Below are 15,623 nucleotides of genomic sequence, written 5' to 3'. Positions count from 1 at the left end.
TTTTGGGTGACACTTATGCAGCCTTCCTTGAACTTCTCTATCCATCCATACGCACTTATTTGTGACAAAACACTTTCTCCGTCTGTGCACAAAGTCTTCAATAAATATCGGGACCAGACATACCCACAGACGCCAAAAAACTTCTTCTTTCACAAGTGGAACAGCCATTTTTTTTCTTGCATTGCAATCACAAATGAACTGATGTTCCAACCTGCACAGATGGTAAGGAGAGCAGAAGTTTTAATATGACCAGAGGGCGGACAATTTTTGACTCACCCTTGTATATCTGATCTTTAAGGTATGTTCATGCGGTGGAATTCGTGGAGGATTTTGTCCCCAAATCCGGGACAGGTTCCGCATGGAAAGCCACGACAAAATGCCGATATACTGGATCAACATCTGGTGTGGCGAGACTGTGATGAAATTACTGGTGGTGGAAAATGAACAGGAATTCTCTTCGTTTTCTGCCATTGCTTAGTGGGAAACTGCTATACATATGTCAGTAAAATAACTTATGATTAGAGATGAGCGATTACTGTTCAAAACGGCAGTTTCGAATAGCACGCACCCATAGGAATGAATGGAGCCGGCTGGCACGCAGACGGGGCCAGTGTCCTGCCTCTTAACCCCCTGTGTGCCGGCTACATCCATTCATTCCTATGGGTGCATGCTATTTGAAAATGCTGTTTCGAACAGTACTTGCTCATCTCTACTTATGATAGAATGGGTATCCTGAGCCCCCATTGCAGAGGAGGTTGAATGGAGCCGAGGTCACCCATACACCCTCCTGCTCCATTTCCAATTTCTATAGGACTGATGGAGAGAGTTAAACTCTATGCTGGACAATGAATTTAACAGCATCTTGTATCCATGAGTGTATTAAAACAGTTTCAGATAAGGGGCTCGGGACACCCGTTCATATTTACAACAAATAAATGAGTGACGTTTTCCATATGGAATTAATTTCCGAAAAATTTATGAAATTTTTAGGTATAGAGTAAATGGGCTTAATTTACTGAGACTATTTATTTCCTATAACTAAAGTGGTCACGACAAATGTAACATTTTCCTTTTGATGGTGGTACGGGATAAGACTCACATACGTACGAGAAGTTCCTCTTCCTGAATGCTTTCTTCTGTCTACCCTTCACCCACATCCTGACTGGTGGTTACAACACATTTATTCATCTCGTTGCGGTTTACTGTGAGAATCACTGAAATGTTGGTTTCACGGCTGCGCTGGATGTAACCGCTCCTAGACATCAGATGATATATATTAAACAGCTGTGCTGAGGAGACACCTAACCTTTACAATTCACCTTGAGAGCCTGCGAATTTCTGCCAGCAGCAACCTTTGCTGGCAATGACTCTGTCACAATATACAAGTTGCATCTATTAATAACTCTGTCACATTATTTAATTTACACCTCACGGAAGCTTGTGTCACTAAGCAAAGTGCAAAGGAACATCAGATACTATTTCCAAATTGTAGTTCCAAAGGGGCAATTAAAACTGAGCGTAAACATTAACACATTTCCCAGTATTTCTTCTATAGGACACGTAACCTGCTTGACTATTGTTACAAGAACGTATGGTAAATTGGTGTCTATGACTTATGAGACATTTATTCTTTTTTAGGAAAGTGAGATTTTAAATTTAAAGATGAACCTTAAAATGTCTGATAATTTTAGACTTATGTAGTATAATATTATATATATATATATATATATATATATATATATATATATATATATATACATATATATATATATGTATACATATATATATATATGTATATATATATATATATATATATATATATATATATATATATATATATATATATATATATATTAGGCGGGTCCTGGTCTGTCCTTCCTTGTGGATTCCACTTCTATATAGACCCAGATATATCGCGCTAAGCCACTGAAAAGGAGAACCAGACATTGGTCCCTGTTCTTACCCCGACACGTTTCTTCCTATCTCGGAATCATCGGTGGATATACAGGAGATGGAAGGTATAGAAAACATTAACAAAAATGAATGCAACAGAGTAGCAGGCACTATAAGATGAACTAATAGACAACCTTGAGAAATCCTTAATATATTCTCCAGTTCAGGGGCGTAACTACTGGTGTAGCAGCAGTCGCGGCTGCTACAGGGCTTGGGACAATCGGGGGCTTGGCGGCCGCTGCTGCTGAGTTTTTTGTTTTTTTTTAATAGGCCGTTACCTGCTGGAGTAACGCCATTGGGTAACAGGCCCTATTTACTTACAGATACTGGCTCCTGCTCATGGCCGCCGGCGCTTCCTATTCTGCAGAGGTAGCTGTGAGCAGGAGCTGGGATTGGTAAGGCCCGCGAACTCCACAAACACTATCATTTTACATATATATAGGGGTCTTTTCATAAAAGTCAAATGTTCGCCACAGGGTCCTGCCATTTCTAGTGATGCCATTGCCCCAGTTCGCAACTAAAATTGAATTGAAAGCAATAGGACGGTATTATAGGCTCTTTAGAACTGAGTATAACTATGTATCTTTTAATCGGAATACATGTAGCCACAATATACTGCAGCTATGTCTTATATGGAGATATGAAGATCAGCATGGAAAATGCCATTCTTCATCAGTCTCCCTCACATATTTTTTGTTGGATTCCATATGAATTTCACAAAAAAAGTAATGCTGATTGGATAGTATACTGTATATACAAGCTTCTCCCTCTAGCATCTTCGCCTATACAGCACCTTATTGCAGTAGTATAAGTCCATGCTACTAGGAGACAGCTTTGCACTATGGAGCCATACTGGTTGCCTGCCCTACTGTGCAGACTCATTGCACACAACCCTGCACCGTGTAATGGCGTTTTAGTAATCAAGCATACGCGTAGCGAATCAGGTAAATGATTCATTCATTAGCAGTAAAAGTTTTGGCTGTTCAGGATCCACTTGTCGGTAAATATTCATATAAAACATCTACATAAATTACATGAAGTTACTCCCATAAAATCCTCATGCCATGTCTGGCATTTGCCCGTCCTTACCTCTCGTACATAAATCCACTGAAGGCATGTGCGCTTCCTCCGCTGTATTAACTGTTTGTCGTTGCATTTCAATTAGCAAAAACATGTTGGCAAATTAAGTCATTAAACATGTTTAATTATTCCAATAAATTCATTCACAATTGGTTATTATTGCAATTAAAAACCCATTTTTACAGCAGTTACAGCCCAAAGCAAGTGAACAATCAGCTCCACAATATGTAACAATTAATGTCTGCTAATGATGCCTCCTCTTTCATAAAATGGATGAAAAGGGTTTGTCAGCTCGATAAATCTCTTGGTGTGTGAATGCACCTCCTTTCAGGTACTAAGTTCCAATGGTCGGACATAATTGTGTTCTATATGGTAAGGGGATTCAATGCGCTGGTATTAGAAGAGCACGAGGAGTTAATGAGGTCTGTGCAGACTCTGATATTAATATAACAATGTGATATAGGAGGAACAGACTGTTCAGTGGCAACCAGATCCAAACAATGAGAACTTCTCAAATGTTACAATGTACTTTATCTCAAATCCTTTAATTCAAGGAAACTTTTTGTCGCCTGATAACTTTGCACTCCCGCAAAAACTTTATTTGCCGAAAGGTATATAATGTAAATTGGAGTGCAGGTAATTTCCTTGCTAGCGGATGCAAATAGAACAGGACAGCCCTACAGAAAATCATTATTAAAAATGGCGTAACTTTTAAGTATAGAAATAATTGTGGAATCTGGTCTTCTTGGACTTGATTTAATTTCTTTTGCTAAATTTATTTATTTACTTTTTCTAGAACAAAAAAGACAACTAAAAAGAGGGAAGAAAAAGTATTTCCACCGTTGTTGTCACCCTTGGGGGATGAACCTGTTCGAAGACGACACTCCAGTGATAACAGCTCATTCAGCCAGGAGAGCAGCGTAACGACGGTGCATGTCCCAGTGACTAATACAAGACACAAAAAGAATGGTAGCACAATAGCAAACACTAAAGTGAGCTGTGTAAGTATCAGCAGAATTCTCATACCGTACTCTATAGACGAACGCTGAGGCCACACTGTATACTATCGGGTAGGGTGACATCATGTAGCAACTACACCAGGGCTCCCTAACCTTCCTGTCCACAGACCAGAACCAGGCCATTGTTTTTTTTTTTTTGCCAGTCTGCGGGACAGTGGGATGTCCTCGGTCTTAGCTGGATATTTTGCACTAGGCCATGAGCTATGGTATCAAGTAAACTATCGGGTAATGTAGTGTCCTGTAGATGCCTTCCCCACAGAGCATCCTAGCGGAGCGCCTTCCCGTCCACACGGTGGAGCCTGCCTATGACCCCATTGACATCTACCTTATAATCACCTCAGTCCCTAATGTCACGTGGGTGATGACAATCTCAGAGACAATAATGTGACTAGGCTGAAGCTGCTCCCCACCCACTGCGACTACTTAAGTTACTTTCCGTCTGACTTTTTATGTTTTCATCCACTTATAACTTAATTTTCCTACAATAGAAAGATTATAGACAGACCCCAATGGAAAGGAAAGTACTTCCTTCAGCATATGATGGAGTCCGTTTATGGTGGAAAAGCCACTGGAGAAATTCCCTTTAACCTATTGTTTTTGTAAAGACTATATTGCTATCATTGTACATGCTTTCTTTACTTTTGCAGTCTAATTGATTACCATGTTATGTTATATTGGTGCTCATTTATATTATGGATGACCATTGTAGAATGCATTGGCCGTCATTTACTACTGTGGTTATGACTAGCCACTGGTTTAAATAAATGGCTTATGTTTGTCACAACTTGGCACCACTTTGGTGCATCTATTTTGGGATAAAAGGTTTCAACTTGCTAGACAGGTGGTTGTGGATTCTCAGAAAAACGGGGTGTAGCTTAAATATGTCAAGATAGGACTCCTAGGAGAGAGAAGGAGTCCTGGCTATCTCATACACACAAACTGGTTGACAATTTCCCCTGTATCAGTGTCTGTACACATTAGGTTTGCAGTAATCTGGTATGAGTGGGGTAAGCATGACATGGTAAAGATAAATATACTGAATATATATTGAAAGTAAATTTGTCGGGAGAAACCATTCTAAGATCTATTGTCTATACAGGAGGAAGATAACAGCAGACCACCAAGCAGTGTCCTTGAGAACATTCAGCATCATTCAGAGCCAGATTTATGGCCTTCATTACCTGCTGTATCCAATGGAAATGCTGATTCTCGAAGATCAAAGATAACATTTGATGAAACGTAAGTTGTAGTACTTGGTAATAGAAATAGATCTACAGCTGTAAGCTATACTATGCCAATAGTCTGCAATACCACCAAGCTTCTGGTTTTAAGAGATTACAGTATAATGTACTGTAAGTAATTTAGGTGCAAGAGAATATTTTTATCTATAATTTTGTATTGAATAATTTTTTTATTGTATCTTTATGATGGAAGGAGCTTCATTTGTCTGACATGAAGCTACAAATTGTCTGCGTAGGCAAATAGTGCCATAGGGGAGAATCTGGTGGAAGGGGGACTGATGGAGCAGTTGCCCCAGGTGCAGATTTCATATTGCACTACATAGCAGAGTAATTAATATGATCTAAGATTTACAGTTTCCTATCCTTTAGTAATTGGTGATTAGACGAACATTTCTCTTTACACTGGCATTGTGTTTTTATATTACAGAGCTGTATAAGGCAATGGATGCTGAAAAAGCTGATAAATATCCATATTTCAGCATATCACCTCCTGGGGCACATGTGGTTTTATATACCGCTAGAAAGCCAACAGTGTGCTGAATTCAGCGTACTATTGGCTTTCCCATTCTGTGCCCCCGGTGAAGAGCTATCAGTGCCGGTACCGTAGCTCTTCACTGTCAGATGGGCGTTTCTGACAGTCAGTTAGGAACACCCTTCCTCACAGCAGCGTCTGCACTTTGAGAGCAGGGAGGAACGCCTCCCTCCCCTCCTGATAGTACTCGTTCATAGATGAGTACTTTGGGGACGTTCCTCACTGCTCATCATTATCGCTGGGCGGTAAGCAACGCCCCCTCTCACAGTACAGCACATTAGGTGCTACTGTGAAGAAGGGCGTTCCTGACTGACTGTCCGAAACGCCCTTCTTACAGTGAAGAGGTACGGTACCGGCACCAATAGCTCTTCACCGGGGGCACATAACGACTGTCGGCTTTCTAGCGGTGTATTACACCGCATGTGCCCTAGGAGGTGAAAGGTCCTCTTTCAAGAGGGCCTTTCACCACCTCTACAACTATTTGTATCATCTAATAGGTGATGCACTGGTTCCAGCACAATTGGAATTTTTTCTCTACCCCCTACAATTCCCAAGTAGGTGCTGTCAGTGTTAATGCCTGACATACTTTTTAGTCTCTGTACCGTCAGGAGGGAGGTGTCAGGCAAAAGAAGGCAAAGGGTGTGATTCTGAGCCCTGACACTGCCCATGAATGGGAATTGAGTAGAGATGAGTGAGTACTGTTCGGATCAGCCGATCCGAACAGCACGCTCGCATAGAAATTAATGGACATCGCCGGCACACGGGGGGTTAAGCGGCTGGCCGACATCAAAGCGGAAGTACCAGGTGCATCCATTCATTTCTATGGAGCGTGCTGTTCGGATCGACTGATCCGAACAGTACTCGCTCATCTCTAGAATTGAGATTTGATATTTTGTATATTGTACTCCTCTTTCTACAAAGTCCTGTATAACTTCCGATTGAAGAATATCTGTTCCTAATGATTTTCTGCCTTGTTATTTCAGATTACATAATGCTGATTATTACATGCAGGAAGCCAAAAGGTTAAAGCATAAAGCAGATGCATTAGTAAGTGTATCTCTTTCTATATCATTACTGATCATACGTGGGCTATTTTTCTGTCATTTACAGTAATTGCTGCCATCACTATTAGAGTTCACCTGACAAGCTAAATACTTGCTTCATTGCCGCGTGAGATTTTATTTTTTAATTGTCTCGACTATAATAACTGCCCTCCCATTGACAGAATAAGATCAATCTCATAAAGGAATTGTTGGAACCTCATTGAAAAGTTATTATCTAAACTGTTTAACAATCTTTTATCATCAGCAAATATAATCAGCCGCGGTTCAGATTATTAAATGTGCAACTCATGGCAAACTATATTGATGGTACGTCAATGGGGTCACTAAAACGCTGATGCATTGCTGCGCCCATTCAGGTTAACAGAGGTTGTCACCAGAACCCATGTATCAACCAAGCCCTGTGGATAGATATAGCATGTGAACATGGTCAATAGTTAGCATGATAAAGTGGGTTAAAGGGAGTCTGTCATGAGAACCCAGCATATCAACTCAGGGCCATAGATAGATAGGTAGGGTCACCTGAATCAAACGGTATTCTCCCCTTGTAAATTGGTGCCACTGTTGCCAAAATATTGTTGTTTTTGCCAAAGGTCCTGGCCATGCCTTCATTGTTCCAATACAAAAACAGCGATATCTCCGCAAAACAGCCACCAATTCACAAGGGGAAAATGCTGTTGGATTCAGGTGATGTTAGCCTGTCTATCTGTGCGGCTGAATTGATATGTTTGGTTCTGGTGATGGACTCCCTTTAACTAACTTTACAATGATAACTATTGACCATGTTCACATGCTATGTTTTTGATGCAGTTATTAAACTGAAAAAAATATAAATCCTATCTTTATATGTCTTTAGATTTCTTCTCCCTTTAAGATATACTCTTGTTACAGGAATATGTTAGAACTAGACATACTTTCATAGTGTAATAGCACCAGTTTTAACAAGTTATAGAACATAAATGTTGCATTCAAGCAAAGATGGATTCCCATCTATGTTGGGGGACTCCACTGCAGATTCTGCTTAAAATCATCAGAAAGAAAAGTCCTACAAGGAGGAGACCCCATCATAGTACTGAAACGGATGGAGACCCCATCATAGTACTGAGATGGGTATAGTACCGAAACCGGTGCAGACTACATCATAGTACAGAAACTGGTGGAGACTCCATCATAGTTGAAGTCTTTGGATCCCCATGATGACCCGAACGACACAGACATGAACGCTAGTGGGAACCTAGAGTAACATACAAGTCACACATTTTTGTAGTTTGTATGACTCTATACATCTAGCAAAGTTGAACTTGAATCTGGTAACTTGCCACAGTGTGATAACTCACAACAAAGCCGCATATTAACCCCATAGCATCGTCTTTGATATTTTGAAGCAATATTTGCAAAATTGTCTCATGATAGTTTCATGTAAGTAACGTTTAGAAGTTTCATGTGATATTTGTGATTGCCTTTGCCCTGGATTCAAGTGCTACTGATATAAATATGATAATCCCTTCCCATCTGCGCTATGAAGGCATATACAATGATGGGGAGTCCTATGCTTTTGACAACCTAAATATGGAAAACCACTGAGAAAGAGCAGATGCAACTATGGTAAAACTGACCTGTCTGTATATGACATGATTGGTCATTGAATAGTCATATGTAATGCTACATTTCCCTTGCACCTTTTCATAGAGAGGACAATACATGGCTGGGCAAACTTTGCAAGACCCAAAATTGGAGCACTCAAACCCTACAAAATGGGTTGAGTTCATAGAGCAGGTCCTTTCACCGTGATACGGATGAGGTGTTGCATTTGCATTATATGCAATAGGGGCATTTCATCTGATATTTTGACATTTACCTAAAAACTACTTAAGGACAGAGAAAATGATGTATTGTTAATGTTTCACAACGTAAAATAATTATGAAGACACCATTGAAAAGCGTATTATAGAATTCTTAGACACACCGGTCCGACCACTTATCCAAATCTGAAATTCACTCGGGTAATGAAAAGGACGCAGTGTGAAATAAACTGGATGGGTTTTGTGCATCATAAGCTTTTCTATAACACTATTGTTATGCAATGTTTCAGATAGAAAAGTTTGGCAAAGCTGTGAATTATGCTGACGCTGCCCTCTCTTTCATCGAATGCGGGAACGCTATGGAGCGAGATCCATTAGAAGCGAAATCTCCATACACCATGTACTCCGAAACTGTGGAACTCATCAGGTTAATGTCTATTTTGTGATCATTTTCCTTATCTCATTTCAGTCGTAATTAGAACCTGCTAAGTTTTTTAAAGAAAATAATTTCAGCATAATGATTTGTTCAAGGCATCTTCATCTCTGAAGTCAGCGTAATTACTTCTTGCCATTTTATTAATGCGATGGAAAATGTGTAATTGATGGACAGCGCTTTTATAAATGAGCCCCTTTAGAGGTTATAATGTGACTGTTATAATTTGCAATATTCATAAAATTAAAATTGAGATGTAGTGGGTGGCTATAAAGTACAATCATTGTAATATTTGGCAGGGAGACCTGCCTTTAAAGGGTGCGATATTAAATAGCAAATTATGTTCAAGAGGTTTTTGATCATTTTTTTTTTCTACGGAGAAAAATTGTTCTTTTCTTCTGTTTCCTTTGGTTTATGAGGTCGATGAGAAGAAAAGCGAACTTTAATCAACAAAGTTAAAGTGAATTACGGCTCCCTTTTCTCTTAAAGACGTTCCGCGACTCGTTTTATTTGATGCGTCAATTGATTCATTTAGTGAATCTAACCTCCCTTTTAATGGAAGTAAAATAATTATGTTTTATTATTTTTAATGGGAACAGCCTCAATGAAGCGAGCGCGCCAAAGTCTATTGATTTACGAAGACGGTTACTAGTCTTTCCATACAAAGTAAGGCAAGGCATACACAAGTGTGAGGCCTAATGATGTTTACCAGTGGAACCCTATGGGGTGTCATTGACCTTGTAGTGGAGGGAAATGAACTCTTACTCCATAGAGTACATACATGATGTAGCTCTAATAGGGCTCAGGAGTCTCATTCTAAATTATTATGAAGGTTTAGCAAATCTGTATTTTTAAGCATGTTGAGCAAATATAGACATTGTTATAAGAAAACAGAATTTTGATGTGACTGTTTATGCACTTCATTTACGTCTTTACACATGGGCAGGAGTAGATTATGAAAATCCTATAAAATAAAATGTATTTTTAATTATCTTTTTATGATTTTTTTTTTAAATTTGTTTCAGTACAGATAGAAAATAGAAAAAACTTAAGATATTATAAGGTAAAAAAAAAATATATAAAAGTAAAATACAATATATACAATTTCTTGCGGTACACGGTGTTGTACATGAAACAGTACATATACCTGTACTACATATATAATATTCAAGTTTAACTTAAATCTGATAATTGTCTACAATATGATAAAAATCAACTAAAAAAAGTGAAGTTAAAGTTTGCTGTTAATTTAAGAGGGTTGTCTATGTTGGAAAGTAACATGTCACTGCCCACCCCCCATATGAGTCAGCTCTTCATATAATGGCTCTGTGCACTATACAGTGCTTGAAGAAGTTTGCTCCGTACCCTGCATAGTGGACAGGTGCTGGTACTGCAGCTCAGATCTTATTGACGTCAGTGGAAGCAAAGCTGCAGTACCAGTGCCCACCACTATACAGAGCTTGGAGGCAGCTGCCTCCAGCTCTGTGCACTGTAAAGTAACCTCCTGTGGTCAATCTATAAATTAAAAAATTATGGACAACGGCTTTAACTTGTTAAGTAGTAAATTAAACTTTTGTAATCTGTATTTAAAGGTTTTTATTCAGGACTAATTATACTGATAACCTATCCTGTGATAGGTTATCTGTATCATATCAGTGGATGTCTGACATCAGGAATCCTCATCGATCAGCTGACGCTGGGTTCACAACAGTGTCTGGACTCCGTTATCAGGTTTCTGTCTTCTGCATGCAGAAGACGGAAACCTGTCATGCCAAGTCCGACCGTAAGTGCCGGTGAGCGTTTTGAGCTCTCCGCAGAGAAACCGTTTTTTTTAAACTAGACACAGAGTACTGCATATCCGACTCTGTTTCCGGTTTAAGAAAATGGTTTAGCCACAAAGAGCATAAAACGCTCACTGCCGCTCACGGCCGGACACTTTTCAAACCCATTCAAATGAATGGGTGAGAAAGACTTCTGCAGGTTTCTGTCTCCTGCCCTGTTTTGTGCAGGAAACGGAAACTTGCAGAACGGAGTGCCGGGCGCAGATGTGAATGAGCCCGGAGACTGCAGCCTTTGGGTGAGAGCTGCAGTTTCTTCACTAAATACTAAGCAAGCTATACTTGCAAGGGACTGAGCTGCCAACAGGTTAAAGGGGCTCTATCATTGGGAAAAGTCATTTTTAGATAAGCACATCCTTGCATAGCCTTTAGAAAGGCTATTCCACACCTACCTTTTGTATATAAATTGCCTCAGTAGACTTTGAAAGTCAGATTTTAGTCATATGATAATGAGCTTTCTGCGTGCATCAGAAGTCTCACTGTGTACTGCCTGCTCTATGTGTGTGCACAGCAGAGGCTGCTGTGCTGATGACTTATCTCCCTGCTAGCACACACATAGAGAATAGCAGACACAGACACTTCCAGTGCACACAGAAAGCTAATTAGCATATGAGTAAAAACTGACTTATTCAAGGACTACTGAGGCAATTTACATACAAAAGGTAGGTGTAAAATAGCCTTTCTAAAGGCTATGCAAGGATGTTCTTATCTAAAAATGATGTTTCCCAGTGATAGAGCCCCTAAGTGGCAAATGAAATCATGAAGTGGTGTAAGGCAGAGGTGGCGCTCTCTCAAGCATTGCTGGTGTGTGGCGGTCCTAGTTGATCCCCATATATCACATTTTTATGACAACCTATTATAAGGTCAGGTTATCAGTATTTAACTCCCAGAAAACTAACAAAAAATTGAATGTATATTGTGACATTTCCAACTGTCTGCCAGCGATAGATATAATTTCAAACAAGGATGGGAAATGTTGGATATCAGCTACACCAATCATTTTTTCCTGCTAGGAAATGAGATGCTATTAGAAGTTTTGGTTTGTGTCTATTTTTGCAATAGAATAAGTTTACAGTCTTCTAACCCTATTCATATAGGGGTTAGAGGGGGTAGCTTAATAATGGGATTTTCCCACTACTAATGCTGTGGTCACACTAACATTCGGGGAATCTGTTCCTCATTCTGCCTCAAATACGCAGATAGAAAAGTTCTGCAAAATTTCGGGCATAAACCCAGCAGACCCCATTATAGTCTATGGGGTCCATGGGTTTTCGCAGGTAACCACATTTTAATCAGATAGGGTATCCATTTTTCAAGTCCCCATTAGGGTTGAGCCGATCTTGAGATTTCAGGATCTATTTCAAAATCCGATTTCCGATCATTTTCCAGCCGATCCTGATCATGAAATTTGCTCGTTCGGGATCCGATCTTTTCTGATCCCGATCGCTCAACCCTAGTCCCCAAGCAAATCCGAAAGCTAGTGTGAATCTAGCTTAACCTTTATCACACTTATTACAAAGTAAATATATTTGTATCATTACGTAGTATATTATATCGCTAGTTAATTGTATTTTCAAAACCAAAAACATGTGACATGAGCCCATTTGTTAGTTTTGAAGACAGTCTAGCCTAACCTACCCAATATTGTCAAAATAAAACAAAAGAACAAAATGACTATGATTGTGGATTTTTTTCCTCAAGATCACTAAAGCAGGTAGTCATCTTACATTACTTTACAACCAAATAATATCTTTAGACAGAATATTTTGACACCAAATCATTGGTATCACATCAGGAGGCCAAAGGTTGTGGCTGGAAACAGATTTATGCTCTTAAAGGGTCTGCATGGTGTGTTCATCCCCCGCTGACTTTTATTGAGAGAACATGATACTTGATACTGAGTGCAGTGAGAAGTGTAATAACTAAGTTCAGAAACAGATAACAAAAAAGTATCTCTTTGTATCACTCACAGGCATTCTAAGGCAAAATACAATCTCTTTGGAATTAGTAGTTTCAACCTTTTCAGTAAATAGCATGTATTTTCAATTCTATTTTTTTATATAATAGTGGGAGACTTTTTTAATGGACTTAAAATCTTTGGAAATAGAATAGGAAACCGAGATGAGAGACATTTTATCAATAAACTGTTATCTGAGATCTAGCATTGCACTATTTTATTCTTTTATTTATTGGAGCTAGGATATGTGCAGCGATTAGTTTATTTTGTACATTGCCTTTAAGGCTGCAGTTTTTGTCATTTGCATAGTTTAGTCTTTTATTCATTAGTTGTAACATCTCTTCCTGTTCGGGTCACTGTACCACATGCTCGCAACCTGCGGTGCAGGAGGTGTTTGCAGTTTAATACCTTGCTTAGAGTTCTGTAATTGAATTTCCACCACACCCATCTTTTGCTTTGTTTGCCTCTATTCATTAAGTGGTTAACTTTAGCCTTGTTATGTGATTGAGAGCCTGTCCACCTATCAACTCCAGGGTGGGTTCTTCCTCCCTATTTATTCTTGTCTTACATTCATATTGGTGCTTGCTATTGCCTTGTGCATGCTGGCTTTCTCATGTTGTTTATTCTTGTATTCTGATTCTTGACCTCTGGCTTTCCCTATTGACTACTCTTTCGGATATTGATTTTGACACTGCATTGCTCGACTGTTACTGACCCCTGGCTAGCTGACCTCCCTATGTTGTTGTTTGTCTTGTCTGCGTTTTGTGTGTCACATATTTAGGAAGGGTTTTGTTGTCCAGTTGTCGCCTATTACCTAGGATAGGATCGGCAAGCAGGAAGGGACAGTGGGGGGTTTCTGCTTAGGGCTCACTGTCTCTTGTGCCCCTTCCTCCAGGGTTCTATCCTTTTTCTTATACAGCACCGACATATTCTGCACCGCCTTATAGTTTTGATCCCTATTGGATTTTTTCCATGGAAATAATACAATTTTATTATTTAAATTTTTAAAACATTAAGTAAAATATGCAAAATATTGATACTATCTATCTATCTATCTATCTCTTATCTATCTATGTATCTATCTATCTATCTATCTATCTTTACTGTAATATTACATATTATAACAATAATAGAATATCAACCTTGGACCCTAGATTTTAAGGACGCGTTGATCCAGGGTTTTTATACTGACTGCCAGATTGGAGTTGGAAAGGAATTTTTTCCCCTGAAATGGGGCACTTGGCATGAGCCTCATGGGGTTTTTTGCCTTCCCCTGGATCAACAGGGGGTTGTAGGGTTATAGGTTGGACTTGATGGACTGATGTCTTCATCCAACCTCATCTACTATGTAACTATGTAACCTCTAAAATAATATTTGCTTTACTCATCACCTGATAGAGCAGTTTTTTCCTACTCTAAAACTCTGGAAGTTTCAACCACTGTCAGTCATTAGTTACCAAGCAAATCTTGTCCATGTTATAAAATCAGACCTTCTTTGGATGGTTGATGTGAACAAGAGAAATCCTTACCTACACTATGATAGGATCACTTTCAGTAGCTATTTTGGTCTTGCTAAATTATAATCTTCAGTCTTTTACAGTCAACAGCCAGGCCCTGACATGGATCAACTGGTCAGGATGTTTCTAAAAGCCTTACTATACTATACAGTGTACAGAGCATGAAGCAGATGCGTGGCTTGTATAGTGGCTTGGCGCCAGTGCTGCAGCTCAGCTATCATTGGTATCCATAAGACCAGAGCTACAGTGCACACAGTGTATACAGCCATCTGCTTTTAGGTCTGTACACTGTATAGTATGGGCATCAGAAGCCATCCGAACCAATGAGATCTTTATGGCCTATACTAAGTATAGGTCATACCGAAAAAAAATACCTTGTAATATTGGACTTATTCATTTAGTAATTTAATTGATTGAATCTTATACACAATATTTGTACATATAAAGTATAGTTAATCGCTCAAATTTTGGATATTGATTTCTGGCTTCCAAAAGACAAGTCCTGTGGATAACCATCTATTATATTAATGAGCGGTATAAATTGAAATATCCCCTTTGCCTGCTATTCTGTCTTGTAAATTCCCACCGATCAGTGTGCAGAAGATTGAATAAATGTTGTTTGACTTGGGGATACAGAATTGCCAATAACGCTGAGGCTTTTAACATCTAATTTGGACCTGGACATCCATAAACTAAGCTCGGTAAATGTTCCTATTCTGTCTTACTCTTTTAAATTAGGCTGTCTAGATATCTTAAAGTCTTCTTATGCAAGACTGAGCTCTATTACTTATTCTAACACAAGAGCCTGTGAAATTACATTAGGCCTCAGAACCAGTGATCAGATGTGATGAATTGATTTCCAAGCCACTAAGTGTATAGTGTGAAGTGTGCTTGGTTAGCCAAATGAACTGAACGGTGAGCTAAAACATATGGTTATTGCAATTAATAAATGACATAACGCTGACAATCATCCAAACATAAGGAAGTTAATATTTAAAAGAAGATGATATTGTTTAACAAGACCGTTCCAATTTTAATTTTATTGGGTATGTCAGCTATTATACGGGCTGGAAATGAAAAATATTTTTTTCAGTTTGGGTTGGAGCTTATCCATGCTCTCTGTACATAATATATATATATATATATATATATATATAATATATATAAAATTCAGTCCAGACAATGCTCTA

The 15,623-nt window shown here is 39.0% G+C and overlaps 1 protein-coding gene across 2 annotated transcripts in view; it reads left to right on the top strand.

Moving 5' to 3' along the window:
* The window catches only part of AFF2 (ALF transcription elongation factor 2), a 446,266-nt gene that overhangs the window by 407,787 nt on the left and 22,856 nt on the right, over positions 1-15,623 (top strand). For both annotated transcript variants that reach the window (XM_075260676.1, XM_075260675.1), the window contains exons 13-16: positions 3,830-4,034; positions 5,152-5,291; positions 6,809-6,872; positions 8,979-9,115. In XM_075260676.1, coding sequence (XP_075116777.1) covers positions 3,830-4,034; positions 5,152-5,291; positions 6,809-6,872; positions 8,979-9,115 — 546 coding nt within the window. The remainder of the gene's footprint in view (positions 1-3,829; positions 4,035-5,151; positions 5,292-6,808; positions 6,873-8,978; positions 9,116-15,623) is intronic.

The sequence above is a fragment of the Leptodactylus fuscus genome, chromosome 11, assembly GCF_031893055.1.
Source record: "Leptodactylus fuscus isolate aLepFus1 chromosome 11, aLepFus1.hap2, whole genome shotgun sequence".
Taxonomy (NCBI): Eukaryota; Metazoa; Chordata; class Amphibia; order Anura; family Leptodactylidae; genus Leptodactylus; species Leptodactylus fuscus.
This window is presented reverse-complemented; position numbering and strand designations above follow the sequence as displayed.